This window comes from Schistocerca americana, chromosome X (assembly GCF_021461395.2).
Source record: "Schistocerca americana isolate TAMUIC-IGC-003095 chromosome X, iqSchAmer2.1, whole genome shotgun sequence".
Taxonomy (NCBI): domain Eukaryota; kingdom Metazoa; phylum Arthropoda; class Insecta; order Orthoptera; family Acrididae; genus Schistocerca; species Schistocerca americana.
This window is the reverse complement of record NC_060130.1, coordinates 144,083,372-144,104,837: the sequence shown is the minus strand read 5'-3', so window position 1 is coordinate 144,104,837 and position 21,466 is coordinate 144,083,372. Positions and strand designations below refer to the sequence as shown.

Below are 21,466 nucleotides of genomic sequence, written 5' to 3'. Positions count from 1 at the left end.
AAGAGTAATATCTTTTTGAAAGTTGTTCACCATTACGATAGTCAGTTAAAGTCTCTCTAAATACGTTAATACTGTAGAACATACACAAGTTTGTACCTTCATTAATAAATTATTTCTCACTGAATGTGCATTCAGAGAGAAGATAGCAATTCTAATTTTTTATAGTGGCCATTCTGGATTTTTTGTTCTAACTAAGACAGTAAAATTAATTGAAAATTCGATGTAAAATCTTTTTTTTTTCTTTTTCATTTTCTTTAGTGCATTGGCATTCGGGCATAAATCACTACTAACGACAACGCGTTTTATCTAAGTATGCATGTACTACAGCCTCGCTCTTCATTTCAGGGGTTTTATGCCGGACAACCGACAGCTGAGATACGTGTAGCCTACACAACAAGAGCTGATAGAGCGTGACTCGTCCACACACTGGTTTATCGGAGGGAGAGGACGTTGTAAATAGCAACACCATCTCTGAAAATCCGCGTTGCAGACCGAAGTGCCGGCTGGAAGGAGGAAGGTATTGGTCCGCCGTGCGGAGGGGAAAGTGAGTGGGGGAAGAGACGGCTTGACAAGCAGGGAGCGCACCGGCGGCAGTGTGCTGGCAGCCGCCGACCTCGTCGGAAGTAGCAGCTCCGCACACACGTCGCAGGTGGTCCTCGCTAGCCCTAGCGCACCAGTGAGTACACCTGTCGCCACCCAGAGCTCACCGTTTCTGCCCCCTCCCATTTCAAATAAACAGTCCACAATGCCGTCTCCTACGTCCTGTAGGCGTCTTTTACACATCTGCTCTCATCCTGCACGTGTTCACTATGTGACGAAGGGTGTGTGACTTAACAATTTCGAAAGTGCTTTATTTTCATTTATCGCATATATTTTAGTATCTTAATAGCATGCCATGTAATTTCACGAAATGGCATTTTAACTGTCATTTTCGTAATTGTTTCAAAACTCCAGTTGCAAAGATACACTGTGTTTCTTTCCCATCCACTTCATGCAATCTCTTACCATTTTTTACACTCTGGTCAAATCCAGATGTAGTATACTTGCTAGTATTCTCCCGCCTATTAGCTGTGACGTAACGTTTGTTTCAGTACATAACTTCTTACTGATGTTCAGGCGTGCATGCATACAGATTATAAGTTATGCGGAAACAACAGTTTCTTAAAAAATCTACAGTTGTAAGAGCTCGGAACATAAGCTGCGATGGCCGAGCGGTTAAAGGCGCTACAGTCTGGAACCGCACGACCGCTACGGCCGCAGGTTCGAATCCTGCTTCGGGCATGGATGTGTGTGATGTCCTTAGGTTAGTTAGGTTTAAGTAGTTCTAAGTTCTAGGGGACTTATGACCACAGCAGTTGAGTCCCATAGTGCTCAGAGCCATTTGAACCATTTGAACCATAAGCTGCGATGAATGTTTAGCTGAAACGGTGGCAAAGAAAAGATCGCTGGTTGTCATCTGTTACCACTGTCCAGTACGCTGTCTCCTTCTTTGATGATTTGCACAACACAGCATTTGTGAGACGCACATTGACATTTGCATCAGTTACTACAATCAAGATTCGTATAGTACATTGTCGGTAATGTAGCTAATGATATGTTTCACATGTAAACAGTTGTCTGTAAGCATACTGGCCTGAAGATACGAGAAAGAAGATCTAACGAGTAACCGCCATGCATTGAAATAAACGTACTTATTATATGATCCACAGCGCTAAAAAGCAAATACATCGCATTAGTCACATTCTTTGTATTTAGCCAGTACACGTACAGTAGAACTCCAGTTATCCGGATGACTCTGGACCGGACCCGCTCCGGATATCAAATATCCGGATAATTGGATAAATCGTGAAAAAAGGTCCTTTCTTAAAAAAAAAAAGCCAAATGTGTGTATACGTACTAGTGTAATACTAATTTAATGCCTACTAAACAATATTGTTTAGGTTTTGTACGGTACTGTACTTACATATAGTGGCAATTCTTGAACATATCGGTCAGCGTCAGTTGTTTTGTCATATTTAATTGTTTTCGCGCAGCCAAGTCTCGCATCAGCTTGACGGTGAGCGTAATTATATGGTTGACCTCGTGCCGCCGCATGTTAGCCAAGTGCCAAGACACGCAAACGTCATACGAGCCGACGATCGCGCACCTAGTTCAGTAACAATGTCCTCCTCCTGACTATGCCGCCTCTTCGAGCCCTTTGTTTTCTGTTGTTTTCATCGCTTTTCTCGACGAACTCTCGTCTTCATTCTCAAGGACAGACACAAAGACTGAAATTGAGAACTTGTTTTCCGAAATTAATGTTCCCCGCGAAACCTCTCGGCGAATTACTTACCACTCTCGCCTTTGTCTTTCTGTTCCAGTACTTTTGTTTTGTCTGCCAAAGATAAGGCAACACGTTTCCTGTTAAGAGGACATATGAAACTCCGTCCGAACAGGCCTCGGAAGGACCAACCGTTCCGACCGACCTCCGCGTCGTCCTCAGACAATATGTGTCACCGGATGCGGCTATGGAGAAGCATGCTGTCAGCACACCGATCTCCCGGCCGTTGTCAGTTTTCGTGACCGGAACCGCTACTTCTCTGTTAAGTAGATCCTCAATTGGCCTCACAAGAGCTGAGGGTACCCCCTAGCCAACAGCCCTCGGCCGACCGGACGCTCACCCATCCAAGCGCTAGTTGAGCCCGAAAGCGCTTAACTTCGGTGATCAGACGGGAGACTTTGTTACCACTGCCGCAAGGTCATTGGCAGAAGATACATGCCGCACAGTAAATTAAAACACACGCACAAAACAAAACAAAAGACACGGAAGACGGGACGTATAGCGACGAATCAGTGTATTCGTTACGGTCACGATACAGACTGATGTAGGCCGCACTGAATGACGGGCACTACAGATAAAATACGCGCGTTGCGCATACAACAATGCGCGTACTGTATTCATAGTTCACTGGAAGATTTTGTCTTTCAATACATTCGCTGCGGATTGATTTTAGAACGATAGAGAGACATACAGTGTACTGTATACCGTAATAACTATAGAACACAACCAACAATTTTTTGTCATAGAGTACAAATTTGTTTTTTCTCAAAGCGATCCGTATAATCGGTGATTCGAATAGTTGGAGTTTGGGTAATCGGAGTTCTACTGTATAGTGATTGGCTTTCAAGCTGTTCCAAAGGCATGTCGTTGTCCTACCGAAATAGTAGGCACCAAATATCGATTTTCCATTCTTTGACCAAATACTGGAAGCTACCGTATATTTACAGTGATAATAAACCTTCCACTCACTTAGAACGGCGTTTCTGGACATCTAGGGATCTACCTTTGAACATTGCTAGGAGAGACTTGTTGGAATGTAATTGGAAACCTATAACAATGTTTTAGAACGTATATTTATTAGGGCATAGCTCTCATCTTTATTTATTACCCTTCCAATGTATTTTTTAATTGAATATTTGCCGCCTGTCAGAAACAGATGACAGCGACCGATCCGTTGTAGATGATAAGTATGTCGTGGCTTCAGCTTTTTGAGTTTCCCCTAGAAATAAACAGTACATCACCAGAGACTTCCCACCACACTCATATAAACACAATTAATAGTGCACAGGCAGCCCTTTGCATTTTATTTCTAATTCTTTGTCCACTGTGCAATAAATTAACAGTTCAGCATATGAAATTTGGAGTTTGTTCCTATTCAGGCAATGATAAGTTTACGGGCAAGATTCGAAGCGAAGTATCTAAATGTCCATACAGATTTATCACTGATACTATAGAACTTAATAACATTTTACTGTAAAACAGTACACGATGGGTCTAGGGTCATAAGCCTGGAGCCCTTCGTTAATGACAATATGGGAGCATCACAACAGTTGCACATTATTAGATTGAGCTTCGAACAAACGTGTCTACGGTTGTGCGTCCCGATGGAGCCTGACTGATAAATAGACATGTAGGCCTTGATTAACTAATCTCAATGTCCGTAATTGTGATTGGAAATGAAAATAATACCCCTCGAAGGGAAAAATAGAACTGACGTGCTATGAAACATTAACATCTGGATTCATATACCTGACAATGGTAGGACACTGTTTAGCCCCTTCTAATTTCCCGAGACGGCACTAATTGTGTGTCCACCCCGAAACTATGATGCTGCCACATAGGCGATCACTTTGCTGAATGTAGCTTCCTTGCTACCCCTGACGATTTCGCTGTATTGATAACCAGCATTTAGGTCAAGGCTGATCACTACATTCCTGGAAATTGACCGTTTTGGCTGCAGTATGCAATAAAAACATCACAGACACGCTTGTAAGCGAGGAAGCCTCAATGCTGAACTGTGCTTAGCAACAATGGAATAATTTGCCGCCACACTAAAAGCACTGAAGGCTCCATCAGGTATGACGTAACTTACGAAAGATGGTGCCTAACCCAACCGTCCAGCGGCTCTCTTCAGCAGTCTTGTACGCATCCATACTCTGGAAACCACTGCGAAGTGAGTGCCAGAGGATACTTCCCATTGGACCAATTCGGGCTTTCTCCCGTCCCATTCACGCATGCAGCGCAGGAAGAATGATTGCTTAAATGCCTGTGTGCACGCTGTAATTAGCCTAATATTTTCTTCATAATACATAGGGGTTTCAGTTTATTCCTAGATTCATCACTTACAGCTGATTCTTAAAACATCGTAAGTAGGCTTTCGTGAGATTGATTGGTCTATCTTTCCGCGACTGCCATTTGAGTTTTTTGAGTCTGTCACGTTGTCCATGGGTCAGACCTGTTAGTTATGTGTTCCATAGATCATTTGAACGTTTCTTTTACCGAAATGATGTGGAAATGCAACTACTCTTACATAAACTCAAGTATTTTTCGTGCTGCCCGTCTTTTTCTACGTTGAATAACTCCTGTTAGTCCTATTTGGTATGTGCCATGCACACTTGAGCCATATTCTAAGACAGGTCGTAGAGTGTTTTGCAACTAGACTAATTGCATTTCCCTAATTTTCTACCGATGTCTGCTATCTGCTTTACCTACTACTGAGCTTATGTGATCGCTTCGTGTCATATCACTATAAATTTTTATACCCAGTTATTCGTATGAGTTGACCAATTCCAACGGTGACTCGCTGATATTACAGTCACAGGATACTAAGTTTTTTTTCGTTTTGTGAGGTGATCAGTTTCACAGTTTTGAATATTTAAAGCAAGTTTTTCAGACAGTACTTCATTGTAGGTTACTGTATCGACTGCGAATAGTTTGATGTTACTGCCACTATCGTCTGCAAGGTCAGTAACATGGAACAGGAACAGAAAGTGTCCCAACACACTTTCCTGGGGGCACACTTTTACATGTGTCGATGACTTTCTATCCAAGGTAACATGCTGCTTCCTCTCTATCAATAAATCATCAATCCAGTCACAAACTTCGCTCGTTACCTCAATACGATTGCACTTTCTATGTTAAGAATTTGCGCGATACTTAGTTAAATTCTTTTCGAAAGTCAAGAAATACCGCATCTACCTGACTACGTCGATCAATAGCTATCAGGATCTCATGTGAAATAAGAGCGAGTTGGGTTCCACATGATCGATTTTTTTCGGAATCCATGTTGGCTGACATGGAGGAGGTTATGGAACTTTCTACAGTGTGATAATTATTGGACTATAGGAAAAAAAAATGAAACGTAAATTACTTACAAACCACGGCGTCCACACACTTTATTCGACATGTAAACATCACTACAGATATTCGGATTTATGTTATGACATGTTCGCTGTGCCTGCCATCATTGGCGATGATGTGGCTAGACGAATAGCGAAATTATGCATGACCTGCTGGTGTCGGAACATCCAATCGAGGCCAATGTCAGTGGCCTGTGGGCACCCCGGAGCCAGAATGTGGTCCCGAAAGTGCTCCTCCAGGACATCACTCTCCTGCTTCGATGGGGTCGAGCTCCGTCATGCATGAACCACATCTTGTCGAAGTCTGGGTCACTTTGGATAATGGGGATGAAATCATCTTCCAAAATCTTCACATTCCGTTCAGTAGTCACCTTGCCATCAAGGAATATCGCACACATTATTCCGTGACTGCACATCACACAGTCACCCGTTGAGGGTGAAGATACTTCTCGGTCGCGAAATGCGGATTCTCAGTCGCCCAAATCACCAATTTTGCTTATTGACGAACCTATCCAAATGGAAGTGGGCTAATTCCCGTGATGCCCAGCGATCAATAGTGCAATTTGAACGTCCTAACGCAAACCGTTCAGATATTAAGACGATTTTATTTCATATAGTTCAGTAATTGTCACCCTGTACATGACTCTCGTAATATAGCCAACCAGTTGGAATATTCCGCACTAATTGTAACAGGGATAGCGGAGGCCGCATACTCGCTGCTTCTTACCATTTGCGACAAATTTTGTGGGGCATATTGGAGAGTACAGCTTTCCGTAACAATTCAACAACGGATAAGCTTCAGTTGATGACCAGCCAAGCACGTACGTCAGATTCCGTTGCCACACAAAAGCAGGTGACGGTCAGTTTCGTTGTTCGTTTGCGCCATTTTTGTGCTGCACATAGAGCACATTTTGAAAAGCTTTTAATGTGAGTTTGACTGCAGCATACGTAGATACGGCGTACTAGGTTTTATGACCTCTTTCTCGGACTCTTTTTTTTAATGCGCTGACATACCGCCGTATGTCGGCGGCATTGTATCTGGTTTAGGATTGTTAATATTTAAAAAATTTCGGGAATCCGATATATTGATATTTAAAAAATAACATTATCGATCTTCGATGTATAGAGTAGTGTGTCGACATATTGACGAAATAAATATCGACGCATCGGCCTATAAAAATATCGGCTGCACATTCTAAATACACTGCCGGTTTTAGAGCTGTACATTTAAGTATTGATTAATTATTAGATGCCGGCCGAGATGGCCGAGCGGTTCTAGGCGCTACAGTCTGGAACCGCGCGACCGCTACGGCCGCATGTTCAAATCCTGCCTCGGGCATGGATGTGTGTGATGTCCTTAGGTTAGTTAGGTTTAAGTAGTTCCAGGATCTAGGGGACTGATGACCTCAGCAAATGGTTCAAATGGCTTTGAGCACTATGGGACTCAACTTCTGAGGTCATCAGTCCCCTAGAACTTAGAACTACTTAAACCTAACTAACCTAAGGACATCACACACATCCATGCCCGAGGCAGGATTCGAACCTGCTACCGTAGCGGTCTCGTGGTTCCAGACTGTAGCGCCTAGAACCGCACGGCCACTCCGGCCGGCGTCGCCGGTAAATATCGATATCTTTGGAAAAAGTATCGATATATTACAGACAGACCTTGTCTGAATATCAGTATAGATGCCAATTGTTAGAATCACTTATCATCACAGCTCCCGTGTTACTTCTTTTCAAAGTAGGAAATCCTTTGTGAAGCACTCCGAACAAATGCATAGAAAAGCCCTCATACAGAGAATAACGATATGTCTACAATCCTGTCATAGTCCTTGTAGGCGACGATTATAGTAAAAGACAGTTCGTGGCAGATTAAAACTGTGTAGCGAACTGGAACTCGAACTAGGGACCTTTCGTGGGTAAGTGCTCTAGCGACTGAGCTATCGTAGAACAACTCACGATTTAACTTCGCAGCTTTGCTTCCAACTGTATCTCTTCTCGTCCTCCTGAATACAGAAAAGTTTTGGTAGACAATGCTCATTCCTTTCTGCAACTTTAGCAGCTCGCTGGAGACACGTATGACCAGTACGACAGTGCAAGAATTGTTCATGTGACACCTGAATGAGAGGAGCGTACTTCCCTGGCTATGATGATCTTGGACCTCAGTCACATTCGGCACATCTTATCACAAAAATTAGAACATGGTTTTTTTAAATTTTGTTTTTATACGATTAAAATCGGTTGCGTCCGAGAAAAAGGTCTGCGCTACCCAAAGTGTCTGATGCACCAGCTGTGGCTTCTCGAATGTTGGTGTTTAAGGCACTCAGTGTTGCTCCCGAAATAGTCAGTCCGAGAAATTACGAGACTGTATTAATAAACAAGAGCAACAAGTGAAGATGGTGATTTTAATGTTTCAGGGGTTCTACATAGTCCTTCCTTTTCACTTGAGTACAACGCACAGAATGTCACACAAACTGAACCTGCCAGAAAACTATTTCTTTGGGATGTTGCTCAACTCGCGCGCCACATTGACGTGAACATCGCTTTTGTTGTCAAAAGCGTTGACCCTGCTACTAATTTCTGCACTGGTCGTTTTGTGGTAGGTTCATGCTAATAGTATCAACACTTATCACCCGAGACTAGTTCTTTCAGAAAAGAATTGTCCGCGTTTTGAATTTCAATCAAGTCGCAGCAGGTGTCTACGTTTAGTTGTTTTTGTTCGGGAGTCAAGGTGTGCGGGACAAACTTTGCACACAATTTTCTGCTCTTCAAAACATTCTGGAAAACTGTCCCGAACGCTTGATGTAGAGATGTTGCTCCAGCGTGATTTGTGACACTACAGTGGTGGCACACTTCGGCCGCTCGTCCACTACGTCACTGCTTGCTCACTCCTCACTAGTCGAATGCACATCTGCTGTTTACAGTTAGTTGTCAGTTCAAGCCGCTGTCGTAGTTACTGTGCTGACGTCGCTTTTACCCCTGGAATAAAACCAGTCTCGTAACTTTTTGGACGGACGATGTATCATCAGGCTGATGGCATTCTGGACTTGTCTGTGGAAGACATTACGCCACCCTCCAGCTCCTTGTTTCACAAACGCCGTTCGGGTAACAGGGAAACGGTATTAAAATAATGAATATAACAGACACCAACTGTGAACTAGTAGCAACAGTGCCAAGTGCAACTGTAATCATGTAAGCCAATCTCTACCATTCTCGTTTAAGTCTAGAGTTATGTATAGTGTGTGACATTAAAAGTGTGTGAATTACATAAAATAGAATTTAGTTCTGAAATCCCCCAAAAAATGTCACCAACCTGAAAATTAGATCTTTCGGCTGCTTAACCTGTCGACAACATCCAGTAATAGCAGTAGCCTCAGAAAACGTGTTACAGATGGGAGATATTTATGACGTGCGTCCTCTGTTGACTTTTTTTATACCGTTCAATATAAACATTACTCCGCGGACTTTTCTAACGGAATGTTCTGCTTCAGTGGGCTGGCAGTAACAAGCAGAGAAAATGCAGTGTTGAATTTCCTACAATATCTTTCTCTTTTTCCTAATAATTGATCTTCGTCCAGTGGTGATAGTTTTCTGACCGTGGTTGCTTGATTAGACGATGGAAAACGCATACGACAGTGAAAAATATTAAGGTTAGATGTTCGACGTTTATTTTTTTAGAAGGCATTCGCCTCAAACAATGATGTTCTTTGTTTTCATTATATTCACTAACAGCACATTAAAAAAAAAAGAGATTTATTTTCAGTCCTCTGTGTATAAGGAAGTTTCATCCCAAAATTTGAGTCAAGCTGAGTGTGGAGCTGTCCAAGAGTGGTTTGAATCTTAGTTGTAAATGATTGTCGAAAATAATGAGGCTGCAAGTTTCAGTACATTTGATATTTCATCGAAACATGTCAACTTAATGTGCCTATTCCATTTCATTGTACTTTTCAATCACTGATTATCTCAGATAGGTTGCATAATTTTCTGTTGCACAAAAATACCCAGGGAGGAATACATAAATTGTATGTAACAAAAACGGTACCGCCCGATCGCCGTGTCATCCTCAGGTCGTAGGCGTAACCGGAGGCGGATACGGAGGGGCGTGTCGTCGGCACACCGCTCTCCCGGTCGTCGTCACTTTTTGCGACCAGTGTCGCTACTTGTCAGTCAAGTAGTTCCACATTCGGCTTCACGTGGACTGAGTGCACCCCGCTTGCCAGCAGCACTCGGCAGACCCGGATTGTGATCCATCCAGCCCGTGAGCACTTAACTTCGGTGATCCGACGAGAGCCGGTGTTACCACTGCAGCAAGTCCATCGGCACATAATTTTTAAGCAATATGAATATCGCAGTCTAATGATGTGTACATGATTTCAAATCTATAGATTTGTGTTAAAATGCCAGCAGATAATACTTGCTGTCATTCTAACAATTACATGTTGGCTATGATTTTATGTCGACAGTGACAGAAATGCCATGAATGCAGCAATATGTGTTATCAACATGGCCAACCTTCACACATGCTGTGGAAACGCGTGAATGTAGTGTGTTAAGGGCGATAGAAACAGTGCCAAGATGTGTAGTTCGTAGGACAACACAATCAGACCACACTGAAGAGCCAAAGAAACTGGTACACCTGCCTAATATCGTGTAGGGGCCCCTGCGAGCACGCAGAAGTTCCGCAACATCACGTGGCATGGACTCGACTAATGGCTGAAGTAGTGCTGCAGGGAACTGACACCATGAATCGTGCTGGGCCGTCCTCAAATCAGTAAGAGTACGAGGTGGTGGAGATCTCTTCTGAACAGCACGTTGCGAGGTATCCCAGATATGCTCAATAATGTTCATGTCTGGGGAGTTAGAAGGCCAGCGCAAGTTGTTTAAACTCAGAAGAGTATTCCTGGAGCCACTCTGTAGCAATTCTGGACGTGTGGGGTGCCATATTGTCCTGCTGGAATTGCCGAAGTCCGTCGGAATGCACAATGGATATGAATGGATGCAGGTGATCAGACAGGATGCTTATGTACCTGTCATGTGTCAGAGTCCTATCTACGCGTATCAGGAGTCCCATATCACTCCAACTACACACGCCCCACACCATTACAGAGCCTACACCAGCTTGAAAAGTCCCCTGCTGACATGCAAGGTCCATGGATTCATGAGCTTGTCTCTGTTAAACGAAGCTCGCCCGACAGGCAACATGTTTCCAGTCATCAACAGTCCAATGTCGGTGCTGACGGGCCCAGGCGACGCGTAAAGCTTTGTGTCGTGCAGTCATCAAGGGTACACGAGTGAGCCTTTGGCTCTGAAAGCCCATATAGATGATGTTTCGTTGAATGGTTCGCACGCTGAAACTTGTTGATGGCCCAGCACTGAAATCTGCAGCAATTTTTGGAAGGGTTGCACATCTGTCATGTTGAACGATTCTCTTCCGTCGTCGTTGGTCCCGTTCGTGCAGGATCTTTTTCCGGCCGCAGCGATGTTGGAGATTTCATGTCTTAGCGGATTCCTGATATTCATGGTACATTCGTGAAACGATCGTGCGGGAAAATCCCCCTTCATCGTTACCACAGAGATACTGTGTCCCATCGCTCGTGCGCCGATGTACCACCACGTTCAAACTCACTTAAATCTTGATAACCTGTCATTGTACCAGCAGTAACCGACCTAACAACTGTACCAGACACTTGTTGTATTATATAGGCGTTGTCGACCGCAGCGCCGTATTCTGCCTGTCTACATCTCTCTGTACTTGAATATGCATGCCTATACCAGTTTCTTTGGCGCTTCAGTGTAGTAGCACGACGGACACCACGAACTGTACGGCTGTAACTGTCCAATCTATTTGCAGTGGTAAATATAACTTCCTTTACAAGTATTCAGCATATGTATCAAATCCAGAAGAGATGTGAAAAGATTTTAAAATGTAACGAAGTCTGAGCGTCAAGTGAAGAGTTCAGAATAAAGAACTCTGAAATGCTAAATATTTTATTCACAACGCACTATAAAGAATAACAATATATGCTGTAAGATTGCAGTTTTGATCCCTTGTGGTTAGGAAAACTTTCTGCAATTGATATATCTTTTTACCTTTTCTCTTTCTCGGTCTGTTAAGATGTAGACATAAAGTAAACATTGTTTTCAAGCACAATTCCAGGAAGTAATTCTTGGTAAACTATCTACAAAATCCAATAATCCTTTCCTCCTGAGTTTCTCTCTATCAGAGTGTCCATGGCTAACACAAGCCATACCTCAGTGAAGAGAACAGAAACAAAGCGTTTAATGCCTAAACGTCATAATCATAATCTAGCTAATATTGTCAATTTGCTGCTAAAAACAGCAGTAACGCTCGTCACACCTTCTATTTTACAGTGGCACCCCAATAAATAATATCGTGTCTTATTCACAATAGGGGAGCTGTTGTTCTACTTTTAGTGAAGGAAAATCCAATCCGTGCATTTTACAAACACTTCCCGTTGATTATAGCCTCAGAGTTTATAACCTCAGAGTTTATGACCGCAAAGTTGATTCTCAATTGATATTCTCTCAGTTCGGAACTAGGATAGCAATCAGTAAAACAGGTAGAAGAATTCTCGGTCAGACATATGGTTGAGATTGATATTAATGAAGCTGTTTTTGTTATGTTAGTACTTTTCATAGTAATGCAAGTCAAGTGTCAACTTGATTTCCGAAGCAGTTTCCTTTAAATGGAATGTTAAAGTAGTCGTGTTATGTATGTTTCGATGTAATGGATGAAGTGGATTACCACTCTGCCAAAAATTCTTTGTTTTGGAACAGTTAATTACCATCGGAAATTCACTCAGAGCTGGTGAAAGTTTATAAGGAATCTATTGCATCACTTTCTAAAGCTGAGAAATTAGTAGCTAAATTCATGAGGTGGTAAACCTTTTTGGGAATGATTCATGTAGAGAAACCCTCAAAACTACAACAACTAATTTAAAAAATGAGCAATACACAGTGTGGTAATAGAGTATCGGCCGTTAAAGGTGTACGAAAAGCCATATCAGAAGAAACAGTTTGATATGTTTTGCAGGGAATAATTAACAATCATAGAGCTTTTTGCATCATTGGTTGTACATTTGATGAACGCTGACAAAGGCAAAGGCTCGAAAATAATGTTCGTGCGCTTTAGAAGGAATGCAACTGATTTTGTGTAGCGGTTTACTCATTTAGATGACACTTTGATCGTCCACTTAAAGCCAGAAACGATACATCAATAAAAGCAATGTATGGAACCCAATGTCCTTGTATCAGTAAGTAGGATAGCAGTACCAATTCCAAATACAGTGGATGTTGCTGCTAAGATAAGAAAATCCGGTGTCAGGTTACCTGCTTGGGGTCCTCGGTGCCCCCACTCCCCTCTCCCCCAGAGAACCACTGGGAGTTGATCAAGGGGACTCGTCCAGGCAATTGTGCTACTTAACTGGTCACGTAACATAAAAATGGTGGAGAACCCCTCTTCCCCTCCCTTCCTCTTCCCTCTGGACCAATGAGGAACATGCACCCCCTCCACACCCTCATCTTTTATAACTGGGACACTTGTGTGGGAGATGTTACTGTGGAGGTGAACAGCACAGGGAAAGGATGTGTCTATCTGTTAATAACAATATTACATGACCCCAGCAGGGGCCACACCTAGACAGATATGTAAGTACTCTCATTATTCTATAGTTTACTTTCGGCTACCTAGTATCGACTACTTTTCCAGGTCACCCACCTACCCATTGATTTCCAAGCAGACTACCCTGCCAATACTCCATAAACAGTCTCCTATTTACGATAATCTGCATATGTCTTTCCAGTGATTGTCTTGCAAAGCAGCAGAAAAGGATAGTTGGGTGACTTGGAAAAGTAGTCGAACCTAGGTAGCCAAAAGAATAGTAACCCACTGATTTCGGCCAGTATTCCAACCCCTGACCAATCTCCAGTGCTGTTTACTGTAAAATCAGGTATTTTATATTCGCCAGTCGTAGCCAGATTCTTCCATACATAATGTTTAAAGCAATATGTCAGTCTTGCTTGCACACCTGCAATAGTTTTTTTTTTCCAACAGCAGTCTACATTCTTCGTTTATGGCAGTTATTTTCGCCATATACGCCAAATGGTTCAAATGGTTCTAAGCACTATGGGACTCAACATCTGAGGTCATCAGTCCCCCAAACGTAGAACTACTTAAACCTAACTAACCTAAGGACATCATACACATCCATGCCGGAGGCAGGATTCGAACCTGCGACCGTAGCAGCAGCGCGGTTCCAGACTAAAGCGCCTAGAACCGCTCGGCCACAGCGGCCGGCTGCCATGTGCTCCGGTTTTTGTTTTTTTACTTCGGTGCCCTGCATTTCCAGTTTCCTTTTGCGTGTGCATATCGAATAACCATCACTTACAAGGATAATTTCTTTAATAGCGAATAGTTTGTCTGTTCGATACACTAGTTCTTTTCTTAAGACTTGTAGTATAAAATTGTTTGTGTCAACCAGTCCTAAATCTGCAATGTCAATATCTATCAGTATTGTGGAAAACTATGTCATATGCTGAGAAAAATGAGTTTATTCTGCTTTATCATAAAAGTTCTCCATAACACTTACATCGTCTTCGTTGGAATCAATGTTAAGAATCCCCCACGTAGTTCATAGTTAGATAATTATAGCTGTATAACATAACTTATAAGACTATCCCGGTCTTGACTATCTGGAAGATTTACCTATACACCAGCTAATTTTCGGGTATTCGTATTACCCCAATACACAAACTGCAGAACGTTGTTAAATACCGCACAGCAGTTTTTCTGTAGATTATCTGTTAATTGACACCACACGCCAGCTGTTTGCACAGGGTACAGTAGAGCAAATTGTAAATACTGCTTGTTTGTGTCTAACGTCTAACACACTTAAACACTCTTGCATAGAGTCAAACACATGATCCATTCTGTAATCGTATATTGTAGCCTTCGGCCTGGTAATACTACGTTCACTAGACGAGGAAGACCTAAGATTTTCTTGTAGTCGCATGTTTGGGCACTTTATAAAATCTATAAGGTAATTACCAATAACTTTGTTCACTCCCATGCTTGTGATCCGGCATACGAATTTATTATATATCTTTACAATTAGAGGTCATTTATGTTAAGCAGTTAATCCCAGTTGTCTTCTCGTTTTCGCAATAACGTTGCTGTATCTCGGGTAGTCTCCTTCCACACAGAAGCCGTAGTTTGATATTAGGTAGTTACACATCCCAATTCTGTTAAAAATCTCAGCAAAATCCAAAAGTTAATATTCGTGTACACGAAGCTGTTGCAATATTCCAGGCAGCTCTTCCCTGAGATCACCTATTTTGAGGTCGGCTAATTCCACTTTGTAATGTATAGCCACAGGATTTTTATGTTTCTTCGAAATGGTTTCCAGTGCTTCCTTTCCCATTTTCCAATTTTCATCTTTCTGTAACACTGCCGTTCCCGTGTAGGAGAAATGGCAGCTTTGGCTTGAAACGATGTCTCGCAGTGACGAACTTGGAGAATTTACTACATAGATAATCGTTAAATAACCCACATTTCCGTTAACATTACAGACCGTCCTTTCTCTAATCGTTCTTGACAGTCCACTTGAACATAGATTTTAACTGTCCAAATGTTGTCCCAGAACGGTTCTGTGGTGGGCGTGAGCACATTTACATTCTTCTTGCTAAGGAGTATACCATTTTCGGTGTAATTAATGTTGTCGGTGTCAGTACCAAGATTGTCCAGGTTCTCTGGAAATAACCAAAATTCTAAGTGTTCGTCTCTTGGTCTTGTCTTCCTTCCGAATTACCGAGGGATGTTTAGCACTTTTGAGGAATCCAGGTTGACACTTTCAACTACCGCAGAATACTGATCGATTGTGGCCATCAAGCCTCCTTTTATAGTCTACGGATCCGAGATGAACATTATCAGTCAAGCGATCTTCCGGTCATACATTCTAAATTTGGTTGTACTTGCAATGCAGTTGTAAACTCCTAGCTCAGTTGAGCTATTTTGTGTGCAAGGTGTCCGTAGAAGGGAGGGACACTGTCTGACAACCTTCTGCAGCATTAACCATTGTTGTTTCAGATCCGAGATCGAAGTAAGTGTTATCCGAGAGCAAATAATCGTTCTGTAAAGTGTTCCCTTAGTGAATGCTGCAGTTGTCTCTGAATGAGTGGGTGCTATTAAACATGAGATACACGAGTACGCATACATACGAAGATGGCAGTGTTAGAATTCGAAACGCTTGTACTAGAGTTTGCACTTCAGCGGCATAGTGGATCACTCTGGTTATGTAATCCATCCAGTTCTGGACATGGTCACGATTTTCAAAAATAGTCAGTTGGCTGTACAGCGTCCAGTTTGCCAACGTGGTGGCTTCCTTTCAGGGACAGCTCTGTCCGAGAGGTGTATCCAGTAAGGAAAGCGGTCACTGGAATGCAAGTAACTTTAGGGCAATGGGACTTCCAACAACTCGACCTCTGGGGCACGCTGATGCAGATTACAATAGCACATTATGTGCATTAAAATCTCACACAGGTAGGAATGGCTGAGGAAGTTATTAAATCAAGTCAGAAAGAGCCTCTATAACCAAAACTTCGTTGAGTGGCAGATACACATTAAAAAGTGTAACTTTGTATGGGATGTGCACTTTTATAGGAAATGCCCGAATAGTTGTTCTAAGAGAGACAAAAGTGGAGTGATAGGTCATTCACAAAGATGGCCACTCTGGCTTTAGCCCTGTCCCCACGGAGGTAATTTTTTCGGTGGAGACAGTATTCCCTGAGGACAGGGGCGTCGGCACGTTTAAAATATGCCTCCTGTCGACAGGGGACAAGGATCTTCCCTGTGCTAACAATGTCGACTGTTCCTCACGTGTTCTGAAGACGTCCTTGTTTCATTGTACCCCAGGAACCATTTACAAGTGAGGTTTTTGTCTTAACCTTCCTTTCCTGCTTGTAGGAGAACCTACAGTGTGCGGCGTTTACATCCGGATAAATTTCAATATGAATTTCCCGCCGTATCGTAGTCCCGCCGGAGGTCACGATTGGAGTTCTTGGAAGCCATAGGCATGTAGTAAACAGTCAGAGCATCAAAATGGCCAAGATGTTACGGACAAATGCGGAGTACAACCGAAGAGCCGCGATTATCGAAAGTCTTCGCGCTGGGTGTTCGCCCACTGAGGTAATTCGATTCTTCGGGCACCCGAGATCAACTGTTTACGATATTATGAGCATGTATAATGCTTCGGAGAAGTCTGGGGAAGGTTCCGCTATCACGGCGAGGAGACCTCATTCAAGAATACGCGTGTCACGAACTGCGGCAGTCATCCAAAAGGCTCAGGCGCTGATTTCGGAGGACCGGGGCAATCGCTGAGCAAATTGGCACCAGTATTGAATGTAGGCGAGCGAATAATGCGTCGGATGGGAGAGGAGGATCTCATACGAACCATTTAGTCCAAAACTGGCTCTCGGATAACCTTGATTTGTTCCGGTCAAAGGAGTTCTCGCCCCCGAATAGACAGAATTTGAACCCACTCGACTACTATGTTTGGCGCGTAGTCGAGAGAGGTACCAATAAGACGAAGCAGCCTAATGTCGCAGCTGTACGCACCGCTGTCGAAGCAGCATGCACGAATATGGACAGCGCTGTTTTAAAGAGTACGTGCGATCGCTTCAGGGCAAGATTGGAGGCGGTCATTACGGCTGAAGGGGGTTACATCAAGTAATGTTAGTATTGAAAGATATCACTACTTATATGTAAAAGGATTTTCATTTACATTTGTATTTTGTTTTAATAAATTTGCTTTCAAAAAAAAAGTTTCATTTTTCCGGATTTAAGCGCCAACCCTGTACATCACAAAAGGGGAAATCTGACAGGACTTAAAGATTCACCAGATCAGACCTCGGTTGTGCATGACGTGTCATCATCATCTGAGTGTTTGTGCATCTTATGCTCTGCTAGCTTCTTGACGCTTCACTTCGCCTTAGTCTTCATCTTCTAATTTGATGATACCGATTTAGGGTGAGAAAAAGGGTTTTTCAACCATTTCCCTTGCAATGGAGTATCTACGTCAGGTGTTGAAGCGCAGCTTATTAGAGAAGTTGGTTTGGTGACAGCAGCAATTTCATACAAAATTTTGCTTCCACAGCTGCATTTACAAGAGAATTTATTTGTGTCAGACTCTATCGACGAAGTCTCTGGTGGAAGCGATAATTTTTTTCCGTGAGTGCAACGGCAAAAGTTGTAAAAGTGGAGAGCTGAAGAGATTCGTAAATCCTGTTTGCTTTAGTGTGTGGTATGCTTCATCGTCTTCAATTTCTCGGTTTTCTTTTTTTCCCTGACAAATATGTACTCTCTGCTCCACGCTGGATGTGGACGTGAGCAATTGATACAGACGTCAGGGGAGGTAAAGATAGTGCTTTCAGCATGGGCAACCACACCTTACTTTCCACACGCATCTTTATGTACCATAGTGCTGTGCCCAAATTTCTGGCACGTGGAACACCTTATGGTGTTGGGAACCTGTGGTCTGAATTTTAGAGTAAGAAACCCAGCTTTAATATAATATGGTAAAAAGGTCGATTCGAACGTCATCGTAAATGATTCTGCTGCTTTTTCCAGTGTTCTGCTCGCTGGACACGTTATGCACTTCAGTTACAACACTTTTCCTTCAGTTCTGTCGTGTTCATACGCATGTTACTAACCGTTGACTTTCATTAAGAGTACGGAGCACTTCAACCATAACGAGGTAATCACACAACTGTTCTGAGCTTACAGCTTACAGGTTGGTGGCTTGCTGTGCTGTCGCTGTTACTACTAGCAATGGTCCATTACGTAGCCATTTAATAGATTTTACGGTCCTAGCCAATTAGTTGGGACCTTTTTGTATATAAAGGGCGATCCCTTCTCGAAAATAAGTGCTTCTCTTCTTCTCACACTAAAAAATTTGACACACGCTTGGGGTTCCCTGTTAAGGTACACTGGTAAACAATATACAACTGAGGCGCAACAGGGTCCCAGAAGATTGCCTGTTAGTGACTGTTCCATCTCAACAGCCACCTCCCGAGAGAAAAAGAGAGTGAGAGAGAGAGAGAGAGAGAGAGAGAGAGAGAGAGAGAGAGAGAGAGAGATGTGTTTGTACCCATGGTGGTCGCTGAAGCTTTCCCACAGCTTACAGGTACAAAGAACTGGCAGTGCTCATCAGTCCCCAGCTCGGGATACAAGGCATCTCCGTCCCTGTACCCAGTCTAAAAAACAGCTCCCTAAGGTGCTCACCATTTAGCATGACCCTGGACACACATGTGACTTTTATCGAATGCAACGGATGTTGCGAACTTTACTAGAGCACTGGGTCCACGTGACGAACCGAGTGAGCGGCAGTCGTTCCCCATCACTCGCTGTCCACATGGTTCGATCTCACTCGCTTCCAAGCAGACAAGCAGCTGGCGAATACGACCTAACAGGTGCGTGGCATCTTCCATGTAGCCGTAGAAAGATGATCGTTAGCTACGTCACAATGTAGTGTGAGGCCTACGGAAGAGCTCAGAGCTAGCGCACACGGCAGCTTTGCAGTCCTGAAAATGACTAGACTGCCCAGAGAGCCGACCTGAACCCAATGTAACAATATTGGGATGAATTAGAGGGCCGACTTAGCTCCAGACCCCAGCATCAACACAGAACCTTCTCTGGTTTCAATGAGCTGCCATTCCTCCACAGAAATTGGCACCTCATTGAAAGCGTATCCAGCAGATTTCAAGCACATTGAATGTCCACTAATCGGCGTCCGGATGCTTTTGGTTCGACAGTGTATATACGGATGACAATATCGGACTACGTAATACTTGAGGGGAAGGGGGGGGGAGGAGAGGCAGTGAACATTTCAAAACAGAATCTACCATAGATGATTTAGAGAAACCGCTGAAAACTCAAATCTGGATTACCAGGCACAGATTCCAACCCAGCTCTGAGAGGACGAGGAGGAGGAGGAGGAGGCAGTTAGAATTTAATGCCCCGGCGAATCAAGATCATAGCAAGTGGAACACCCACAGCCTTACTCAAGAAAAGTTTTTAAACTTTAGCAGACGCAATTTAGGAAAACAATAAAACTTTAAGTCGGAATGATTACAGGGAAATTTGAATCCCGCGCTTCCAATATGTGAGTTCAGAGCCTTACGCTAACACGCTCGATTGTGTGATTGTTGTTGTTGTGGTCTTCGGTCCAGAGACTGGTTTGATGCAGCTGTCCATGCTACTCTCTCCTGTGCAGGCTGCTTCATCTCCCAGTACCTACTGCAACCTACATCCTTCTGAATCTGTTTAGTGTATTCATCTCTTGGTCTCCCTCTACGTTTTTTACCCTCCACGCTGCCCTCCAATACTAAATTGGTGATCCCTTCATGCCTCAGAATATGCCGTACCAACCGATCCCTTCTTCTGGTCAAGTTGTGCCACAAATTTCTCTTCTCTCCAAAACTATTCAATACCCCTCATTAGTTATGTGATCTACCCATCTAATCTTCAGCAGTCTTCTGTAGCACCACATTTCGAAAGCTTCTATTCTCTTCTTTTCCAAACTAATTATTGTCCACGTTTCACTACCATACATGGCTACAGTCAATACAAATACTTTCAGAAACGACTTCCTAACACTTAAATCTGTACTCGATGTTAACAAGTTTCTCTTCTTCAGAAACGCTTTCCTTGCCATTGCCAGTCTACATTTTATATCCTCTCTACTTCGACCATCATCAGTTATTTTGCTCCCCAAACAGCAAAACTCATTTACTACTTTAAGCCTCTCATTTCCTAATCTAATTCCCCAGCATCACCCGATTTAATCCGACTACATTCCATTATCCTCGTTTTGCTTCTGTTGATGCTCATCTTATGTCCTCCTTTCAAGACATTGCCCATTCCGTTCAATTGCTCTTCCAGGTCCTTTTGCTGTCTCCGACAGAATTACAATGTCATCGGCGAACCTCAAAGCTTTTATTTCTTCTCCATGGATTTTAATTCCTACTCCGAATTTTTCTTTTGTTTCCTTTACTGCTTGCTCAATGTACAGATTGAATAACATCGGGGATACGCTACAACCCTGTCTCACTCCCTTACCAACCACTGCTTCCCTTTTATGCCCCTCGACTCTTGTAACTGCCATCTGGTTTCTGTACAAATTGTAAATAGCCTTTGGCTCCCTGTATTTTACCCCTGCCACCTTCAGAATTTGAAAGAGAGTATTCCAGTCAACATTGTCAAAAGCTTTCTCTAAGTCTACAAATGCTAGAAACGTAGGTTTGCCTTTCCTTAACCTTTCTTCTAAGATAAGTCGTAAGGTCAGTATTGCCTCACGTGTTCCAACATTTCTACGGAATCCAAACTGATCTTCCCCGAGGTCGGCTTCTACCAGTTTTTCCATTCGTCTGTAAAGAATTCGCGTTAGTATTTCGCAGCTGTGACTTATTAAACTGATAGTTCGGTAATTTTCACATCTGTCAACACCTGCTTTCTTTGGGGTTGTATTTATTATATTCTTCTTGAAGTCTGAGGGTATTTCGCCTGTCTCATACATCTTGCTCACCAGATGGTAGAGTTTTGTCAGGACGGGCTCTCCCAAGGCCGTCAGTAGTTCTAATAGAATGTTGTCTACTCCCGGGGCCTTGTTTCGACTCAGGTCTTTCAGTGCTCTGTCAAACTCTTCACGCAGTATCGTATCTCCCATTTCATCTTCATCTACGTCCTCTTCCATTTCCATAATATTGTCCTCAA

At 43.0% G+C, this 21,466-nt stretch overlaps 1 protein-coding gene across 1 annotated transcript in view; it reads left to right on the top strand.

The window, feature by feature from the left end:
• Positions 1 to 312: 312 nt before the first annotated feature.
• Positions 313 to 21,466, top strand: part of LOC124555869 — a 223,344-nt gene continuing 202,190 nt past the window's right edge. Inside the window, exons 1-2 of the mRNA XM_047129932.1 lie at positions 313 to 318; positions 606 to 676. Coding sequence (XP_046985888.1) covers positions 313 to 318; positions 606 to 676 — 77 coding nt within the window. The remainder of the gene's footprint in view (positions 319 to 605; positions 677 to 21,466) is intronic.